At 33.8% G+C, this 22,403-nt stretch overlaps 1 protein-coding gene across 4 annotated transcripts in view; it reads left to right on the forward strand.

Moving 5' to 3' along the window:
• Positions 1-22,403, forward strand: part of CSMD1 (CUB and Sushi multiple domains 1) — a 1,076,183-nt gene that overhangs the window by 769,662 nt on the left and 284,118 nt on the right. For all 4 annotated transcript variants that reach the window (XM_021390293.1, XM_021390292.1, XM_021390294.1 and 1 more), the window contains 2 exons: positions 1,271-1,374; positions 9,171-9,283. In XM_021390293.1, the coding sequence (XP_021245968.1) occupies positions 1,271-1,374; positions 9,171-9,283 (217 nt within the window). The remainder of the gene's footprint in view (positions 1-1,270; positions 1,375-9,170; positions 9,284-22,403) is intronic.

A 22,403-nucleotide genomic window follows, 5' to 3' on the forward strand; every position in this document is an offset into this window, starting at 1 on the left:
TTACAAAGCAAGGTATGAAAAGTATAGTGTGAATTTGTAGAAAGAAGCAATATATTCTCTAAGATCATTTTGTTATAAACAGGTTCTTTTCTTTGCATTAGGAACTAAAGCAATGTAGTTCAATGCTAGACTTGTCTACTTTAGCAGTGTAAGTTCTTTCTGAAGTTGATAATTTAAGTCCTATTCTTGTTCCAGCACAGATAAAGGAGATGTGTTGGCTTTCTTTTTTTAAGATTGAGGAAGTCTAAACAACTAGCTTCTCTTGGATGCTTGCTTTTTGCAGAGCTAGGTGAATTCTGCCATGTAGATCACAGGGATAAACTAGATGGAGGGAACAGGTGGCTTTTCATACTGCTGCTGAAATAGCAATATAGTACAGCTGATGCAAATATGTCTGAAGCTGACTCAAATGTTATGGATAGACACAAGACAAGATAATTGTGCATATTGTGTGAACGCTTGTCCAGAAGTATTTGCCAAATTTAGTATAAAGACAAAAGTGAATAACGTTGTAGAAAATCATCATGACTTTCTGCACAATGATATTGAGGTTTTTGTGGAAACCTTGCAAAAAAGTAAATTATACCTATGCGTACAGATAAGATCTACAACTCCAAGTCATCAATATTGGATTCTAAAAAGTTGATTTCATGAAAGTCTTCTTATGTACAAAACTAAATCCATTTCAATTTAGGCTTAAAAATTTAGAGTTTAATTGAATTCTACTTATTATTTTAAAACAATTCTGAGAAAATGTTTGAATATTTTTGTTCTCTGGGCAATTCCTGGGTAGATGACATTCAGTGAAATCAAAATTTAGTTTTAGTATCTCGTATAAAGAAATTTCTGATTATGCATTTTTGTGCCCCAGTCTCTTTCACTTTGTCATGAATCAACTGAATTCAGCTGAAGAAAAATATATGGAGAGGTTTTAACTTTATATACTATACTTCCTGAATTATGTACTTCTTGTTGAACTATTAAAGTTGAATAAAGTTTTTACTGCCTTTTTTTTAAAGTGCCTAGCATCCTTAGTATTTGGTGACTTTAAAAGCTCATGGCAAGGACTTCCCACTTGATGTGAGAAAAAAGCAGAAGTTTCTTCACTTCTTTTCTATTTATCATTCTCAAATCAGATAAGTCTAACTGAAAACAGTAAAAGTGAGTGCTTCTAGCTTTACTGATGGTAGTCAAATTATTTGTTTTAAGATTAGAACAGTTCAGATAGCCTGTGATATATTTTGAAATATATGAAATTTCATTGAAACAGGTCATAAAGCTTGCTTTTGAAGAGTTTGAACTGGAAAGAGGATATGATACTCTCACTGTTGGAGATGCTGGCAAAGTTGGTGATACCAGGACAGTGCTGTATGTGTAAGTACAGAACTTCCAACAGTTTTCATTGGAAATTTCCTGCTGTATGTTGTTGGTTCTGCATCATGATATATCTATTTAATTTTGTAGTTATCATTTATATAATTTGTTTGTATAATGTCAGCTAATATTAGGTGTATAATCATAGAATGGCTTGGGTTGGGAAGGACTTTAGAGATCATCTAGTTCCAGCTCCCCTACTGCAGTCAGGGCTGACAACCACTGAACCAGGCAGAAGATCAGATTGTCCATGGCCCCCATCCAACCTGGCCTCAAACACCTCCAGGAATGGGGCATCCACAGCTTCTCTGGGAAACCTATTCCAGTGTCTCACCACCCTTTGAGTAAAGAACTGCTTCCTAAAATCTAACCTAAATCTCCCCTCTTTTAGTTTAAAGGCCCTTCTCCCTTGTCCTATCACTATCTGCTTACATAAAAAATCGTTCTCCCTCATGTTTGTAAGTAAGTTTCCCTCAAATACTGGAAAGCTGCAGTAACGTCTCTCTCTTCTCCAAGCTAAACAAGCCCAACTCCCTCAACCTTTCTTCATTGGAGACGTGCTCCAATCCTCTGATCATGTTTGTGGCTTTCCTCTGCACCGTGTCCAAATCTTCACATATTTCTTGTGCTGGGATTCCCAGGTCTGGATACAGTACTCCAGGTGGGGCCTTAAAAAGGCAGAGCAGAGAGGGACAATCACCTCCCTCACCTTTCTGGACAACCATCTTTTGATGCAGCCCAAGATGCTGTTGGTTTTCCAGGCTGCAGGAGCACACTGCTGGCTTATATCCAGCTTTTCATCCACCAGGACAAAAACTTAATATTCAAATACTGTCAGGGATAATAAGTCATTACAAAATTTCCCTCCGATATTTGGAAACATTATTGTGGATAGACCAAAATGTTACAGATGAAATACTATAGAGAACTCAGATTATTATTTTTTAAAGTTAAAAATAAAAAGCTTTTTTTTTTTATAAATTGAAGTGGTACCACTTATACTTAATTTTCTTTTTAGAACTGTTTCCCTTAAATCATGAATCTTCTTTTAACTTTATTTAGCTGGAAAACAGTTTCATTTTTTTCCATGATATAAGGAAGAAATAGCAGATTAGTTGTTCAAACCCTTCTATTTATGTCAGTTGTTTGAATCTACTAAAAAATAGTCCATGAGAAAGAGATGTGTTTTAGTAAACTCTGATCCTTTTCTTCTTTTCATACACAACTTGGAAATTTATTGGGAGCTTGAAAACCAACCTACCCTTCCATAATTAGTTTATTTTACTTAGTTAAAGAAACAAACAACAGAAAAACTCTTATTTTAATACTTCTGTTTATACTTTTTGTACTTCTTTTATAATTTTCATATACTGTTGAATCTGACTTCCTAGTGACTTTGTCATATTTCAAAAAATCTTCTGAATGGTTAAGAAATTATAAAACAAAGATTTTTTTTCTTTGTTAATACAAATAATACTGTGATGGAGTTTCTCCTTTAGTTAGCTAGGTAGTTGACATCAGTAGTGATGAAAGAAAAATACAAGCCAAGTAAAATTGCGGATTTTTAGTGACACTCTCTGCTTTAACAATTGAAACATCAAAGTTGGCTTGCAGTTTGGTTACAGGTAAGCACACAAATGATGTAGTGATTTTTTTTTCAATTTTGAATAAAAGTATAATACTGTAAAATTGTTTCTTTAAAGGGTAAGAAAACCTGGCAAACGTTAAAAAAAGGCATTAACTTCCAAAAAAGAAAATTCATTCACATCTTGGAAACTCAGAAGATGTTTATGATTAAATTTTAAAATTTATTCTTTTATATACTAATTTAATGCCACAAATGCTGATTTATTTAATTCTGAAAGCTCTGCTTCGTTCTGCTAGCCTTGTTGTTCTAACACCTTAAAAAAAAAAAACATTTATTTAAAATATTATGCAAAGACAAAAAAAAAGATGAAAAAGTGCAGAAAGGACTCAAAGCTTTTACATATATGTATTTATAGAAAAACCTTGATTTATAGCATGACTTTTGTTTTAAATTACAGATTATTGTGTACTTAATTTTGTAACAAAGGAGGATGAATGCATACACATAGATGAAAACTGCACACTGGAATTTTCTGTTTCCATCTACATCTTCTTCAAGGAAAAAAGCACAGTGAGAACATAGGTGTTATGGAAATTATTTTAAAAATTGATTTGTGGCCCCTCACAATTGAATTTCAAACCTAAAATCCAAACCTTTTCATCTTATATATAAAAATCAGGCTTCTCATTCTCAACTTATCACATTTACCATAAGTTGATGTATGTAGGTTGTTTGTTTAAAAGAGTAATAAAATATTTTAAGAGTTTAACATATTTCTGTAACCACTTATTTTCTAGGGTTTTTTTAATAGCATTTTTCTTTATGGCCATGCCACTTATATGTGCTGTTTAATACGGTGCCATTTTTGTGCCATCAACTTCTTGAATTCAATTACTTCTATACACAATTTGTGCTGCTTACATATTCTAAATCAGATAGAGCCATGCAGTACTTCTGATCCTGGACACCACGCATAAAAGCTTCCTTCTAGTTTTTTGGATACTTAAGATCAGAGGGCCAATAGTGCAAAAATTGCTTTCACTCGTTATTGTCTTTTCTGAAACCTGTCTTTTTATATCCTGTGAATCTGTTCAGAGTACTGAGAAAGTTGGCTCAAATTTAACTTCCATGACTTCATTTGTTGCATCAATTGCCATAACATTTTAAACTACTTTCATGCAGAGAGATAAGGTATGACTGCATGTCCCCACAATGAAGTGTGTTTAGCACCAACCAATCTGCCTGAATGGCTGCTCTCCAAGTGTATATTCCTGAACTCGCTAAACAATCTGGTCTTCAGATGGTTATGGCCTGGGATAAACTGAATTAGCAACAACGTGTGTTGTCAGACAGATCAGCATTCTCATATCAGATCTACCCTATTTTGCCAGCTTCCTAGTTGAAGAAAGTTGTGTAATGTATAGAGAAATCCTGTTCTCAGGAATCCCCTAATTAAATAAAAAACTAAAACTACAACAAAACCAAATCTGCTGTTTTCTTTATTGAAGTCCTGGATTTGCAAATTATCAGAGAGTAAGTAATGAAGAAAGTTTTTTCCTTTAACATTTTTGCATTACATCTTTTTGTATGAGAGCCTTCCCTGCATCAAAATTTTAGAACAAAAAGTGAATTTCTTAATACACCTCCCAAGAATGAGTAAGACTGTCAGCATTCAGAAGTAAGGGACTTCAATTCCTTCCAAACAGTGAGTGGACAGATAAAAGGGTTTGAGTGATCTATTCATAATCTTCATTATTTTGAGATGCTTGTTCAGTGTGTTTGTTCCTCACTTCACATTCTACATAATCTTCTTAGTTGTTTTTTTTTTTTTTTAGGTCCCAGATCTAGAACTCCAGAATATTCACAGTAACATTCCAAGTCATTAATGTCACTGTTTTTGGTTTCAGACTCAGCAGCATTTTCTTTGTAATGTCAGTATGTGTGTATTTCTTAAGACTGTAGATATTGATTTCAATATCAATTCATGATTCTTTCTTTCATTAGATCTAAGTATCGATGGATACAAATGCACTCAGACCCAGACTCAGTCAGAAGGCTACTTAGAAGCATTCTAAAGTCCAAGTTACCAAAAAATACTTAACCACACAAGATGGGATGTTACTAAAATTTTCTGGAAATCTCATGAACATTCAAGACATTCTCACCAATATTTAAGAAAATGTATACTATTTAGTTATATATGTGATACAAAAAAAAAACAACCTGTAAACATCATTTGTGAAATTTTCTGGTTTAGTTAGATATCTTTGTTAGTTCAACATCTGACTCAACAGACAGCAGACGGCATACACAGGCAAGACTGCATCACACTTTTGATCTAAGAAAATTCTGACTACCATGGAGTGCTTCCTTAACTCACTTTCAGGATCTTGTGGTGAAGGTGTTTGTGGCACACCTACTCATTTACTGATTGCAATGAAATGAAATACTTTTCAATGTGGTCTGGCAATAGGTGTATGTCTTCCAATTGCCAGAACTCTAATACATATTTCAGCAGATTCTTAATAGAGAATAATACTTTCCTTTTTTTTTTTTTTGGTCATTTTCCTGGATAAAAATTGCTGAGTGAATATTCTCCACTTGAGGTGTTCAAGTTCAGGCTCACTGGGGTATACTATTCTTCTTCTGTGGGTCTCAAGGCTGATTACTTTATATCTTCATTTCTGTATTCCCTTACCTCAATTTGCACCATGCAATTATTGTAATGAAAACTGATGATTTCATTTTTAAGATAGTGGTCAGGAAAATATTTTTTTCTCAATGTAATCATGCTGAAACAGTGCTATGCTCTGAACCAGAATGAAACTGGACAATCTAGCTAGCTGAACCGGAGCTCCTTGGTTCTCTGTAGGATGGAATTTTTTGAAACTGGAAGTGGAGGAAATTATGAATGCTTATTTCTTCAGATTGTTTCTTTACCTGTAATCTCTATTTTCTAGCCCACCTCTCAAGAGTCTCAACTCTCTCCTAGTATTTACTAGGCATCAAACCAAGCAGGTGATAGCACATATTTTGGCTTGTGTATATCTGCCATCTACAGATCGGCCACTGGCATTTTGAAGGGAGATTACATCAAGCTGAGTGACTTCCTTAACCGGAGTCTTTTCTTATCATGTTCATCATTTTCAGCAAGCCTTTAGGAATTTAGATATCACTATTATCAAATTTGATCAATATCAGTAAGTTCAAGTTATATTAAGGAGACAGTTAAGGGTCTGATGGATGGGTAGTGTGAATGTACAGTTTTTGTTTCATGAGGAAACCAGTTTTGTTTTTTTTTAAAAAAAAAAAACACAACGCATCCATTGGATTATTTTTAAGATTAAACTTCACTAGTTGTGTGATACGATTGCACCTTATTTTGTTTGCGTACTGCACAGATATTTATATGCAGTAGAAGTATGCTTTAATACTCAGAAAGATGTAGAATTTTAGAGTTCAGAAAACATAAATGTAGATGTCATGCATTAATCCAGTTACTGTGCATGCACATGGAGCTATTTAAATACTTGATACTAGGTTATGCAGTAGATATGTATATCTGAATAGTCATTGACTGATTCTTGCAGGAGTCTCACAGATTACCAGTTGAATTCCAACATATCTCCCCTATTGTCGAGAAATATCAGCAAAATGTTATTAATTGCTAAAACAACAACAACAAAACTTTGTTGCTGCCGAAGAGCTGAATAGAGAGTGTGATTTAACAGTTATGGTCTGGTATTTTCATTAACTATTTTATCTGGAGAGATAAGGCAGAAACTAATAACTATTGCTATGTCTTCAAAAGGTGTTTCCCAAATCTATTCTTCAGCTTTTCTTTTTTGACATATCTATTTCCACAGGCTTCTCCTAAATTACTTTTTTTTTTTAAATGTAACTCACTATCTGTGAGTTATCTTCCCTTTACACCTACATGTAGTATTCACTTAAATGTATTTCACAAATTTATCCACAATTATTATCATATCAGCAAGATTATATTAATTATTCTGGCTTTAACTTAGGATCTCTCTTTCTGAACCTGTGCAGTTCCTAACTAGTTTGGCAAGCAAACTGCATTTTCTAAGCCAAGCAGCTAGTGTACCTGTGTTTTCATTCTTACATTTAACGCAAGTCAGACTGAACAACTTAGCTACATGTCATTCTATCTTACCAACTTCATTATCTGTTCAAGGTAACCTCTCTTTGTATGTTTGTTTATGCTAAGCTTTAATAGTTTTAGTTTTTTTCCACCTACTTTTCTGCACCTATATTGCCATAATGTTGTCAACCTCTTTCTACAAAGCTGTAATTGTACATATTCTGGACTATCTGCCATTACAGCAGCGGTTTTAGATGTACAGGCAGAACTCCCAGCTCATTCCCCTTATATGATATTTTTTTTATTTTTTGGGGGAGGGGGATCTGGTGGAGGGAGGAATGGGGAGTATATTAATAGGAGTAACAAAACAAAATATTTTAGGTATAGGATTCACACCTCCTTATTCACAGCCTTCCTGGATAAGATTTTAGGTGCAAGACAGAGGATTTACTATAGCTTACCTCAAGGTTCTTCATTTCTTTGCTTCTGTTCAGTCTCTCCTTTTACTGTGGTCTTGTTTGTAACCTGCAACAATGTTAATATCTGATAGTGGAATTTTTGTGGAAGATTTCAAATATCAGGTTTTGTTTATTTTTAACGTATTTCTTGAGAAATTCAGTGTTTGGAACAATTTCTTTCAGCATGGCACGGTATTATCACGATTTTTTTGCTACTTATCTCACATGTATTTTTTTTATCATAGTGCTGTGAGTTGGAAGAAAGACAGAGGATGCAGTATATTACTCATTTGAGCAAAATAGTCTGCTCAAGCAAAAGGGACAAAGTCATTGTTAATTTGTTATATCAGCTACAGTTATTGCCATACTTGCAGTTCCAATCCCAAAAGCTTCTAATATACCAAGTTCTGCCTGCAATTCAATGCAGATATTCACTTCTTATGATTTATTTTTGTTTCCGTACTGCCAGCTTAGACAGAGATATTCTGCTGCACTTTTCATGTGAGACTTTCCCTCTACCTTTTGAAAGTTTTTATACTTATCATAAAGATCTGAGCAGTTTTTCAGATACAGTACTGTAACTTCTTTATATGTGATAGGTATTTTTCATTATTAAGAGAATCATAGAAGACCTTCAAGATCCCAGCCCACCGGTCCACCTACCACCAATAGTTCCCCACTAAACCATGTCTCTTAGTACAATACCTAATGTTTCTTAAACACCTCCAGGGACAGTGACTCAACAACCTCCCTGGGCAGCTGGTTCCAATGCCTAATCTCTCTTTCAGAGAAGAAATTTTTCCTAACATCCAACATGAATCTCCCCTGGCACAGCTTGAGGCCATTCCCTCTAGTCCTGTTGCTACTTGTGTGGGAGAAGAAAAGTAATCCACAAGGATTTTATTGATTAATAAATTAATCATCTTTTTGCTTTAAGATGTCCGTGCCTCCACCACGATGAGGGTGGTGAGGCATTGGAACAGGTTGCCCAGAGAAGCTTTGGATGCCCCAACATGGACCAGGGGATGGTGTTCCTGCCCACAGCAGGGGGATTGGAACTAGGTAATCTTCAAGGTCCCTTCCAGTTCAAACCATTCTATGATTATATGTCAGAATTACAGAAGTACACGGATTATCACTGTAAAACTCTTAAGATTTGTTGTATGATTCACTATTTTGCCTGTTGTTGCATTGAAATATATATATCTGTATGTACCTATCATACATTGCTGTATGAGAAACAGGGATATATGAGGTGCTGTAAGGCAGGCAAACTTAATTCTTTCACTTTTAAAAAGAATGGCCAAAAAAAAAGTACTAATCTAAACATGTGAAAACAATTTATCTGATACAGTCCCTCACTTCTCTAGTTGGTAATTACTTATTGAAATATTTAGATTTCCTATTTTTATTTAAAAAATTAACAATTTTTAATTTGAATGCATTAATTTTATATTTTTTCCTAAGACTTCAAATTATTCTCATCCATATAAAATAGCTAATTTTATTTTAAAAAAATCAAAACATAAGGTTACTATATTGTGAACAGTTGTAAATATTATATTAATTATTTAAAAGACTATTTGTTTGTTTATTTTTAATTTTTTGCTTCAGCGAATGACTTTTTAATTTGTCTTACCTGCAGACTCACTGGATCTAGTGTTCCTGACCTTATTGTAAGCATGAGCAACCAGATGTGGCTTCATTTACAATCTGATGACAGCATTGGCTCACCAGGATTCAAAGCAGTTTATCAAGGTACAAACTGAATTAACCGCTTTAAACTGTAACTTTCTTCATGCATTGCAAAAAGTCTTCAAATACGTTTTTATTCTGTTCACTGATTTACATTTTTTGATGCTGTCTCTGTTGTTGGTAATGGAGATGTATAAAATAATTAAAAAGGATCTGAAGAAAAAACAGAATTTAGTGTGCTAATGCTTTTTCTTGAAGGTCAATACCAAAAAACAGATTTCTATATTTTTTGAAAAATCTAAAATGTTATATGCTACTAACATTTGTAATTCTTTATTATAGAAACTGTTTGAAATGTATAGTTAGTTTTCTCTGACTTTACTGATGTAATTACAAAACTAAGGTTTCATGTATCACTGAGAATCTTCACAGATATAAGTCAAAATTAATATGGAATAAAACCAACAGAAAGATAAATGATTTGAGAAATTGCTACAGACATTAATTTAACAACAACAACAACAAAGGTGGCTCAAAGGAATAAGAACCTTTTCAGCATAAAGATATTTTTCTTGATTGTGAATTTCAAGCTGATGTATTTTCAAGCTGATTCACTCTAATAAAAGCAATACCTGCAAGTATGTACATACATTGAAATTTTTCATTTTAATGGAAATAGACCTAAAACTAGACTTGCGAGTGTAGAGTTCCGTAAGTGGTTCTTGCTGCTGCTAGCATGTGTTTCACTCTCATTATGGAGAGAAAGAGTGGAAGATGTTCCTCAGTAGCCTTCCAGGAGAAGTAGAAAAAGAATTCCCACACTAGTATTCTTCTATGGATGAACTCTCCATTGAAGCAGGTGATGATATGTTCACCATGCATTTTCCCTAGTACTGCGTGTTTTTTTTTGGGACTGAAACTCACCACTGATTGTTTCCTATAATGGAACTTACGGGAGTAAGCCAATTAGGTTGTGTTGTACATTCAAAGGTTGTTATGTTTCTGTACTCATATTTTACTGGGTAATAAATATTGAGCATTCAAATTAATATCTACTTTTTAAATGCATCCTGTTTTTATTTTCCTTAATATGAGTTAAAATCTATGAAATATGAAGTAAGGTGAGGGAGAAGAGGGAAGTGCCTCTCATGATGGTGGTAATGTCTTCTGATGAGAAACTCCCATAACAACTGAGATTTGCAGGTGCATAAAAAATATAAAAGCAGCAAGGAAAAAGTACTGTCACAAAGAGTCTCAAAAAACTGTCACAGTTGCTTAAGTGAAATTCTACAGAGCTGAGAGTAAAAAAGCAGAGGTAGCATTACTGTGGCTAAGAAACTAAGGCTTCTGAAGACTCTATATATCACACTTAGTGCAGTTATACAGCTCAAGTAAATTGTATTCTGTAAGGGCAAGGACATACTCTTAAGCTAATCCTACCTCTTCTCTTGCTTCACTATTTCATTTTTTAGTTGTTTAATTTTTAAGGATCATACTTATGAAGACAATATGTTTTCTTACAATAGAATTCAAGAATTACGTGAAGTGGAAGGTGTGAGTATATAGTGGAAAGAAAACATTGATACAAGTTATGTATCCATCATTTTACATTTTGTTCTCAACCCAAAATTATGAACTTCATCTCATTTTATCTCTAGGAAAAAAACCTAAAAAAATTATCTGATCAGTTATTTTTCTGCTATCGATAGTCCTTCTAGGATTTCTAATCTTAAAACATCTCTTTCTTTATCTGTATTTGCCTAATCAAAAATATCTTTATTTATGGAATTCAACCTCTTATTCCGGGGGAGTTTCTAAAAAAACAAAACCAAAAAAACCTAAAAGTAGCATCTCTGTCATGAAAAATACTGTTATCACTTAGAAAGCCAAGAATCTTTCATTCTCGCTTTAAAACCAGTTTTGGAAATTAATTCCAGAATATATAATGTGAAATATTTACAATTTCAGAAGCATAGAAAATGCTGTATTTCTACGTAAGTTATAACTTCATGGCTCTCATTTTTTATTTTACCACTCATAAAGTTTATATTTATATTCCTGTTTCTCAGATTTCTCTGAGAGACAACTTTCCACTAGTTTCATCCACAAGAACGATTTAAGATTTAAGGGGCAGGATCACATCCCTTGACCTGCTGGTCACACTTCTCTTGATGCAACCCAGGATATGGTTGGCCTTCTGGGCTGCAAGTGTACATTGCCTGATCATGATGAATCTTTCATCAGCTGACACTCCCAAATCCTTCTCAGGGTTGCTTTCATGCCATTCTCCACCCAGTCTGTGTCTGTGCTTGAGATTGCCCCAACTCAGGTGCAGGACCTTGCACTTGGCTTGTTGAACTTTGTGAGGTTGACATAGACCCACCTCTCAAGCCTGTCCTGGTCCCTCTGGATGACATCCCTTCCCTTGAATGACATCATATATCAGATGAAGGACAACCAGATGATCAGACCCAGTCAGCATGGGTTTCTAACAGGCAGGTCCAGCTTGACTAGCCTGATCATCTTTCTATGATAAGATGGATGAGAAGCTGTGGATGTTTTCTTGGACTTGAGATAAGCATCTGATGTTGTTTCACATGGCATTCTCCTGGATAAACTGGATTTTCGTGGCTTGGATGAATGTACTGTTGTCTGGTTAAAAAAAAACTAAAATAAAATGGCTGATTGGCTGGCCCAAAAGGACCATTGAGAATGGAGATAAATCCAGTTGGAGACCAGTCACAAGTAATGTCCTTTATGTCTCAGTACTGGAGTCAGTTTTGTTTAACTTATCAGTGATCTGATTGAGGGGATTGAATGCACCTTCAGTAAGTTAGCAAGCTACACCAAGCTGGGCCAGAGTATTGGTTGTTAGTTTTAGGTAATGGTTAGACTTGATGATGTAAAGGGTTTCTTCCAACCTGAATTATTCTACGAGTCTACATTTCTGCCAATGACATATTTAAGAATATATTTTTACAATGAAACCTTTCTTGGAATCTGTTTCTGGTCATGGATTGAAGCAGAGATATTTTTTAATGAAAAAATATTTTCCTATTATATCTAAAACGATTCATTCTTCAATCATGAACTTGTGGATTTTTTTATTATTTTTAATTTTTAAATTAGTTTTCTTTTGGGTCTGTTTTTTAATTGTGATTTGACTGCTTGTGCTCATACTTGCACAGCAACTTCTGATCTGATGTAGTATTTAGGCAGGTTTGAATACTGAAGGAATAGAAAGATCTGCCTTATGGCATTTCTTAATGTAAGTGCAAATGTACATTTAAATGTTATTCAGATGAGATAGTCATAACCATTGCCATGCGTATCTAAGTCAGGACATATCATGTTATGCCTTGTAACTATCAGACAGTGATTTCAGGTCAAGAAGTTGTCCCTGTATGCCTTCCTGATAGAGCATATATATCAGCCAAAAAGGAATTATTAGATGAATAATGTGCCTGAGTCTGGCTTATTCAATTTATATCACGTGTTTGCCATAACTAAAGATAGGTGAGTTATGGCTGGTAAGATCCAAGCAGGCTGATCATTAGGCTGCTTCAACATTTGTGCTCCCATCATCTGTACCACAATAATACAGAATCAGATGCCACAGTCAGCTTGAACTTTTTCTAAAAAAATTAAGAATTTTATTAAGCTTGGAATTTTTTTTCCTACTCAAGCCTGTAAACCTGTCAATTTACCTATTCTTAAGACAAAAAAAATATTTTATCTTTTGACTTCCATACTTTTTGATAATACATACAACATCTGCTTGGCAGTCTGTTTAGAATTCACATTTATTCATGCCATTGCATGATTATATAAATAATGAAGTTATTTCACTTGCTTGTCCTTTAGTTCCAAGAAATCCGATGACTCAATGATAATCCTGAGCATTTTATATAGTTTGAAGTTATTAAGAAATCTTAGAGATTTCAGGAAGTTTATGAACTCCTGCAAGCACCTGAAAATGTCAAGTTTACAACTCTAGTTTGTATTGATACTCAACTAAGCAGTAAATCTTTAAGCTCTTCATTATGATGTCAGGAAGAAGCTACTTCTTTCCTCCTGAGACTAGCAGAAAAATAATGTTTAATACATATATCAGTTGCTCAAATAAATGTCAGTTGTCGTTTTGCATACAGATGTAAAATACTATCCATTATAGCTTTTACAAACACACAATTATCTTAAACAAAATTAAGATTCTTGTAAATGTCACTGCATTACCAGTATTATTATAAATCTTTGTTATCTTTTGGAGATTTGATAAAACTCACTCTGAAAGCAGTTAATAGAATTCAGCTTTTTTAGGACTAAGAATTAGACGTACATTTAGGGAAATCAGTAAATGCAGTGTAATGTTTGTAAAATGATTCACTGGAAAGAAAACAACTCAAAAATTATTCAATTTAATGAGACTTAAATACATGTTGAACTTAAGAATAAGCTCAACTTTCTAGCTGTATTTGAAGTTTTGAATTTGTAGTGTGTATAAACAATAATTGGTTCAAACTAGTTTGTGAGTTGTTTTTAAGTAAGCCATATCAGAGTAAGTTCCTCTAATAAAACCTACTTTTCTGGGAAAACATTTTCCTTTGTTTCATTAAAACCTTGTAATAATTACTGAAAAGATTTTATAAGGTTTTATAATAAGAAAATAAAAAATAGTGAACTGTTTTTTTTTTTAATAAGCAATAAATATTCCATATTTTATGTGAATATTTTCAGATTTAATACTGATTTGATTCTGTGTAGAAATATGATAGAGTTTGACTGAAATATTTTATGAATGAATCTGTAATATCTTACAGCATAGGTTACATTTGATGATGGGCAAATGTCAGTCATTTAACTTGCAGCACTAATTATCATTTGTTTTCAGACAAGGAATATTTCCTCCATAGTTATCTGACTCTTTTAGAGTGCCTTGCACAGGTAAGCCTACAGCAGGCATTTCCCATTTTCAAAAGCTTTGTTTTGTTCTTTCAAGGAATATGTAGTATAATCAGTAGCATACTAATAGAGTAAGAGTAATAATAAAATCATTTTTGATAGTGGAGATATATTTAGCTTTTTACAGTGGTTGGGGTATCAGACGGAATCCACTTTCCAATGTAGAAAATACAAATGAATTAGGACATAACATCATAGTGATTTAATAGATTGAATGTATTGAGAAAAAATATACATATATATATAAGATATATATATATATCTTAGCAACTTGTAGCAGGTAAGATCAAATTTCCAACCATGCCACCATCTTTCCCAATAACAAATGGTTAGTGAAGGGATAAGGATATAGAATTGCACTACTATTATCCTCCACCCTCCTAAACTAATGTAACAACAATGGGAAAAAAAAAAAAAACACACACAGAAAAAAGTATATCCAGATCGTGTGAGTACAAAATTGTTAAATGCATTTTATAACTTTTTTTTTATTTTTATAATTATATAACTCTGCTTCTAGTTTTCTTTATCTTCTCTGGCACTTGCCAAAGTCTTTCACCAAGTGTTCATATCATTATGCTAATTTTGTTCTAGAGACATGCAATGTCCGTTATTTGTTTGAATCAGTTTACAGATTAATGTGTAGATGTTCAGTTATAATGTTTAAACAATATATTAGTTTATTTTAATATAACCTTTAGTTTATTTTAATATAACCTTTAATGTAATTCTTTTTTTCATGCTAGTAGTGGAGATTCTCAATCTGCTGGAAAAAATGTATATGTTGGAGAAAGTGTGGATAGCTGATTGACATGAGTGTCATACTTTTAGATTTTCTCATTTCATTGAGGAATACCTTTATTAATATGCTGGAATATTTAAGCTTCAGAATTAAAATAAATAAGTTACTCTCAATATTTAACGTGTGGTTAGGTTCAACCAGCATACAGCATGTATTCTTTCTTAAATGTCTGACATGACTGTTAATAGGAAACTTCCCTCTCCCTTCCCCTCCACACAGCAGCTGTGTTGGGCTGATTTAGCCTATCTGTGTTAATATATTTTCAGCGATAGACTCAGCAAGTTAAAACTTATCATGAGTTGAAAGCCTGTTTGCCTCCATCTTTAAAAATATTATGCATTGCAACAGTAACATATTGTCTGTGAATAAGAGAGAATTTCTGTGTTTTAGCTCAGCCAGTGAAGATTATTCTTTTAGGCAAGCTTCTCTGGAAAGTATTTTTAAATCATAATTAAACATATTCCATATAGAAAATAGCTGCAATATTTTTATTGCATAGTAGAAAAGCATAATGTTATATAGCTTTTCATTCAGGTTAATTATTGAGTATGTAATTATTTAGTATTTGATTTTAAGATAAGTGTTACTTCCAGATTGTAATTCACATTAATTAAAGGTTTACCATAGCCATATTTTTTACGAACATTAACATTACACGCTTTTTGGAAAGACAGGAAATGGACTAATTCTAAAAATAAAGCTGACTTTTTCTGAAAAGGAAGAATAGGTTTGAAGTGAGAATTAAATGGAAGCATTATTTTATTTATTTATATACACACATATAGGAATTTGTATATATTTTCATATGTATTCATACATACATTCGTTTGTACTCTGTTCCTTTCACTGGAAAAAAAAAAAACAACAATGAACTATGGAACTAGACAGATTTGCTTCTTATCTGATATAATTCGGAAATTCGTTGATGGAAATATGGGAAACTGTCTATTACATTTTATTTAATACATACAGACAAATACAGTAAGGGTTTCTGCCTTTTCAGCTTTCTGTGAGACCCCTGTGGTTTATTCATTTGGTAAGCTAGACATGTGAACTCTAAACATGTAGAGTCACTGTTTTAAATCTCAACTTTGTGGTTGAACCAGACACCAGATGTTTTTTTTTTTCCTCTGCAATGACTGTGCGGGGCATGTATTTTTTGAAGGGTAAGTCTGAGTCTTAGTTGATACAGTTCAGATAAAAGTTCATAGAACAAATTTATCATTTTAAGTAAATGAGAATTTGCTGTAGCTTTTTACCACTTTATTTGTTTTCCCCTTACTGTTTTTTTAAAGCTTGATTTTAATTACAGAAAATGCTACAGTGTATGCTCTACGACCATAGTTGTCCACCTACATTACCTAGAAAGATATCCTTTCACTTTTTTGAAACAATTTTAACAGTTTACTAGTATGTTTACATATTTCAAAAAGGAGTGAAATAAGCAGCATCACTTTAAAATCTACTGTTTTTCATTCTTAACCGTTCTTCATTATTTCTAAAGTTTCTGCAAATTATCGTCCAAAAGGATGATACATCTCAGCTAGATAGCAACAGGTATTATGAGCTTTTCTTTTGAGCAGTACTATGATAAATTCTTATAGTAGTTCTGATTTTTGTGACATTTTTTCTATTTTTTTCCCCTATCATTTACTTATTTATTTCTCCCCCTCCCCTCAGAAGAGTCAAGCCATGTGAGTTATGTTGCCCTTCAATTTGGAAGCCTTTTGATGCTTTATACCTGTATTCTGATTATAAAAATCAACAAGTAGATTTCACATGAGCAATATGTCAGGCCTTCATATTGTTTCCTCAGTGGTGCCACCTTACATTGTTTTCATTTTCCTGTCTGTATTACTTTAAGTAACAACCTGTAGTAACAATTGATTTTGCTTAAATGTTGTTCTAGCTGACACACTGGCCTGTATTCTAATGCTTACATTTTCTCTTGGAGGAATATGTGCATCAGCTGTTAAAGGTGATAGGTTATCGATGAAGTCAATCAATACTGTTTTAAAAATCTTGCCAAATATTTGTTTCTGTAGGGGGGAATGCAGTATTACTGTTGTTTACTAAACAAAAAAAAAAAAGAAAAAGAAAAGAAAATAAGCAATTTTCTTTTAGGAAATATTTATAGAGCAGTGTAGGGAAAAAAAGTGTTTTAAAAATCTATAAGAAATTCAAAAGGGAATGAAACACTGCATTTATAATTCAATAGATGAAAGATAAACTTGTGCTAAATCAGCCTTTGACTGGCACAGGACTTTCTGTGTATATTTGTATGATTTCAGCATGGTACTATTTTTTTAACGAAACAATACAGGATAATTTGATAAATCAAAAATCATTAAACCTTAATTCTCCTGACATGCTGGTGAAACATGTTTGTTTGACAAATTTCCCTAAAAAGATGCGATACACACAACGTTATTTGCTGGGCAAGAGCCAGCAGTGTGCGCTGGTGGCCTGCAGGGCCAACTATGTTCTGGGCTGCATTAAAAGAGGAGTGGCCAGCAGGGAGAGGGAGGTGGTGGTCCCCCTCTACTCGGCTCTTGTGAGGCCCCATCTGGAGTAGTGTCCAGGCCTGGGGCCCCCAGCACAAGAAGGACATGGAGCTCTTGGAAAGAGTTCAGAGGAGGGCAACCAAGATCATCAGAGGGCTGGAGCACCTCACCTATGAGGAAAGGTTGAAGGAACTGGGCTTGTTTAGTTTGGAGAAGAGAAGGCTCCAGGGAGACCTCACTGTGGCCTTCCAATACTTGAAGGGAACGTATAAACAGGAGGGGGATCGATTGTTTGTGAGGGTAGATAGCGATAGGACAAGGGGGAATGGTTTTAAGCTGAGACAGGGGAGATCTAGGTTAGATAGTAGAGGGAAGTTTTTCACACAGGGGGTGGTGATGCACTGGAACAGGTTGCCCAGGGAGGTTGTGGATGCCTTGTCCCTGGAGGCATTCATGGCCAAACTGGATGTGGCTCTGGGCAGCCTGGTCTAGTAGTTGGCGACCCTGCACTTAGCAGGGGGGGTTGAGACTCGATGATCCTTGAGGTCCTTTTCAGCCCAGGTCATTCTATGATTCTGTGGTCTCAAGTTTTAAAAAAAATATATGTATTTGTGCATTTATAAATATTTTACTTAATTTCATCTGTTAATTTTGCTGAGATGAAAAAATAGGTTTATTTCTCATCCAAAATGTTTACTATACATCCCTTTGTTGCATCTCTTTTAACGTCACAATTTCCTGCATGTTTTTTGTATTCTGCATCTGTAGAAGCATCTGAAAATAATAACAAATATTTCCATAATTTCTAAGGCGTTGGTTCTTGTCTCACCTCAAAATTTACCCTACATTGTTCTTATATGTGTATTGGAATATGTAGCATACTGCAAAATGCATACTGAATGTTTTGTGTAAAAATAAATTAGTTTAACTTCGATTAATTTTTATTACTTGTGAAAGACATATCCCTAAGTTACATCCACCAATATAGCAGTGAGAACAGTCCCTGGTAATGGGAGTTACTTCTTAAAATAAAATATATATTAGGTTATGCCTGCAAGGAGATACCCAGGACAGTTAAAATTAACAAAGTACAATAAATTTAAACTACAGATTTATCTCAGTAACCTACCTAAAATCGCTGTGATGGGACTCTTCTTCAGTTATATTATGTCCCTCTGTAACTGCAGGTTAATCTTCTTTGAAAGAATACTCTGGGGAGGATTAAAGTTCAGTAATCTGGGGACAATAGTACACCTGAATGAGTAATTCATGTAGCAACACGTGCTCTGATGTGATTTAATTTTTAAGCCTAGACCTTGTGACTTCAGTTGATGATCATTCCTAAATGCCATGATAAAGTGATGATTATTGCACCTGATGAAACAATTCTACTATTAAAAATAATAAAAAAAAATTAAATACTGGAGAATAATGTCAAATATCAAATTGGAAGTTTAACAATGTAGTAGTTGCATTGTTTAGTAAAAGTGAATCTAAATACAATTATTCATGCACAAACTTATGTTTGTGTATGTGCTTATATGTCTCTATGCTCACTCACCCTCTCCTTATGGAATTAAGTCCAAGTATCATTCACAGAAAAGAGATTTTCTCTTCATTTGTTTCATGAAATATGTCGAGCCCCAATAAAGAATTTGTCTCCAACTTTAAAAAATTGTTTACCTCCTTTCAAGAGATTAATTTAAGCAATTTGAAATACAGGTAAAATTATTTTTCTTGGTAGGCATCAGTTTAAAGAAGTTTTCCATGTCGTAGTGTGGAAACATCTTTGATCGTTTGAAAATAAATCAATGTTTAAAATAACAGCAGAGCTTTTTGAAGCAGCAGTAGGAGCTTCTATAAATCAGATTCTCATTTTCTTATATCGTCTGAACAATTAAGCTCATAATTAGTATCGTTACTGTTTGTATTTGCGTTTGGAACACAAGTACTGGCATGAGTTCATTTTTTGTCTTTAATTAGTTTTATATTAATAATTTAAAGCAGTTTATTTACCTATTAAGTGAAAAATATAATGTTTTGTTTTAGTTTTTCCACCTTCTATATGGCTAAAAAAATACCCCATATGTCATAGAATCGTGGGGTTGGAAGGGTCTTCTAGAAACCATTTAGTCCAACCCCTGCTAAAGCAGGTTCTCCACAGTAGATTGCAAAGGTGGGTTTTCAGTATCTCCAGAGAAGGCAACTCCACAACCTTTCTGGGCACCCTGTTCCAGTGCTCTCTCACCCTCAAAGAAATGTTTCCTCATGTCCATATGGAACTTCTTATATTACCATTTGCACCCACTGCCCTTTGTTCTGTTGCTGGGCACACTAATCCATAATGTAATAATATTTCTAATTCTACAGCTGACAAACATAGCACGTATACTTTTATCAGAAGAATTGTCCCTGACTTTAATGATAATTTTGTGAGAAATGATCTAGAAAACTAGTGTTGCACTGCTTGCTAATAGTTTTAAATGTGATCTGTAAGAAAGGGCAGATAACAGCTTCACTGATCATCCCTTTCTGTGATAAACTTCTGGCCAGGACTGGCCCAGGGAGAGCTAGCTGGAAGGAGCCTTACTGCACACTGGGCAGGGGAACCATTATGGAAGGGGGAATAGAAAGGCTTGTTTGTTTGTTTGTTTGTTTGCTTCCATGAAGAGCTGGAGGAGATTATATTGAGCTTACTGAAACCCAGAAACTGCCCTGAGACTGTGATTGTATTTTTTAAATAGAAGGTGGCCAGGGGCTATGTTCTTGCCCTGAGGATACATCCACATAACATCATCCTATGGAGGGTTTTTGTTTATCCACAGACAAACTGTGTGTCTGAGTGAATTTATATGCCTCTTGGAGTGAGGAGAGTTGGTTATTTCAATGTGTTAATGCATGCTGCATTGCAGGCCATGATTCATGTTTTCATAGTGTGAAATTGAGAATACATTTTGAACACTTCGGGATGTGATGAGGCATGTCTGAAGATATAAAGCCTGTGGAGTGGTGCTAAATGACTGTAACAGAGTAGAAGGATGAAAACTTGGTGCAGTCTTCTTTGTCCTACTGTTCAGTTATATTGAGATTGGTCCTTGGTCCTTACTGTCCCCTGAACAATGGATGCTGGTAGGCATCATCAAGAAGCATGCTAGAGCTTGTGCAGTATGGGTGCTTGGATATTCAGTGCTCAGGCTCACTGTCATACTTGCTTTATGTAGCAGTGGCTGGACTAAGAACAACCTTGAATGAAAACACTCACATAGCCAGGTAACAGTGAGAAGGGAAAGAACAGTGCACCAACCCTTCTTTTTTTTTTTTTTTTTTTTTTTTTTTTTAGAAAAACACATTTCCAGTAGCTCCACACTGTCTCTTTTAAAATTTCAGTTTCTTTTGGTATTTCTTAGCAAAAGCTTACTATATGTTTTCAAATTTTGTTTATTCGATAACAAGTCTACATTTGAAGTAGTATATCAATATGCAGATTAATTAATACCTGAGTTTCCTAAGTAGTTATTCATATTATGGTATGGTTCTAATACTGTATCTGTTTTGAGTAGTTTTACCTTAAAAAAGATGTACTTATAGTTGGTTGTTAAATAGTTTCTGCATCATTTCTACCTCCACTGTAACATTTCTTGAATTTATTACACATCTCTTTTTTAATTACAGAATGCCAAGTGGTGGTAATTCCTAATGTTATATGATTTCACATGGACAATTAAAACTGAATCCCAAATACTCTTAAAAGCACAATTCATATTGGGTTTGTTGCCTAAGTTACATCTTTGGGAAATATTAAGTAATGGCTGATTTTTTTCATCATTTAGTCATTGAGCAAAATCCTCAGTAAAGAATTGATTTATTTCATTAAAAAGTTGTTTCAAAGTTCTTCAATACTTTATTCTTTCAAAGTCCTTTCACCAGCTGTGTGATTTATCCATTCAGCTCATAAACAGACATTAATTTCACACTTTGACTGAAATTGATTTGACATGCAAACATCTCCACCTGTTACAAAGTCAGCATATCCTCCAGAGCAGTCTTTTACAACACTCTCTTGTTTTATTAGCAATTCAGATGAAAGCAGGTTATTATTATTCAAGATGAAATCATAATTTATCTTTACATTTCTATGTAATTTGTAAAAAATAAAATAAAAATTAAAAATCTCATAATCTAAATCATTGTCAAGAACAATTTCTAGTTTTTTTCGTATAATTTATTTATTATATATATGATACATAAAAATAAGACTCATTCAAACACCTTAATAAATATGTGGATTTCTGAAATAGGTTAACAAAAAGATATAATGACTCCAAATTAGGTAATGTGTGTGCTTGCATACTGATTTTGCATCAATACTCTTATCTGAGTGTATAGTATTATTCAATTTTATTTTAATAATAAAGAATTAATGACATTTAGTAGAAAATGGTTTTCCTAAAATACATAATGTTGGTGAATTCTGAACATATCTCATAGAACATCGCACAGTGATGATTTTTAACAGCAAAGATTAATGAACAACTTGAAATATGGCGTTTGTACAGATAAGGCCATATAGTATGTGCTGATTGTGAGTGAAAATTGTATAAATACATCAACTAACATAGTATAGTTTTAAAAAGAAATTAAATTTGGAGAGCAGTACAAATAACCTGCATTGCCCACAGTTTCAGTCTGTAATATATAATCATGGAAAAAAGAAATCATGGCATTTGTACTAATTAGAGATTTAATTACAGACTGGTCCTCTGCTTCTTTGTACCTCCTTCTTTATGATGACCCTTCCAGGCAAGCATATCCATGGCCAGTCCTTTTTTGAGTAGGAAGTTATGTACTCTTCACAGCAAGATTTTAAGGCAGCAGTTTCTTTACAATTCAATTGCAGATTTGGTATAATGTTTTT

This window comes from Numida meleagris, chromosome 3 (assembly GCF_002078875.1).
Source record: "Numida meleagris isolate 19003 breed g44 Domestic line chromosome 3, NumMel1.0, whole genome shotgun sequence".
Classification (NCBI taxonomy): domain Eukaryota; kingdom Metazoa; phylum Chordata; class Aves; order Galliformes; family Numididae; genus Numida; species Numida meleagris.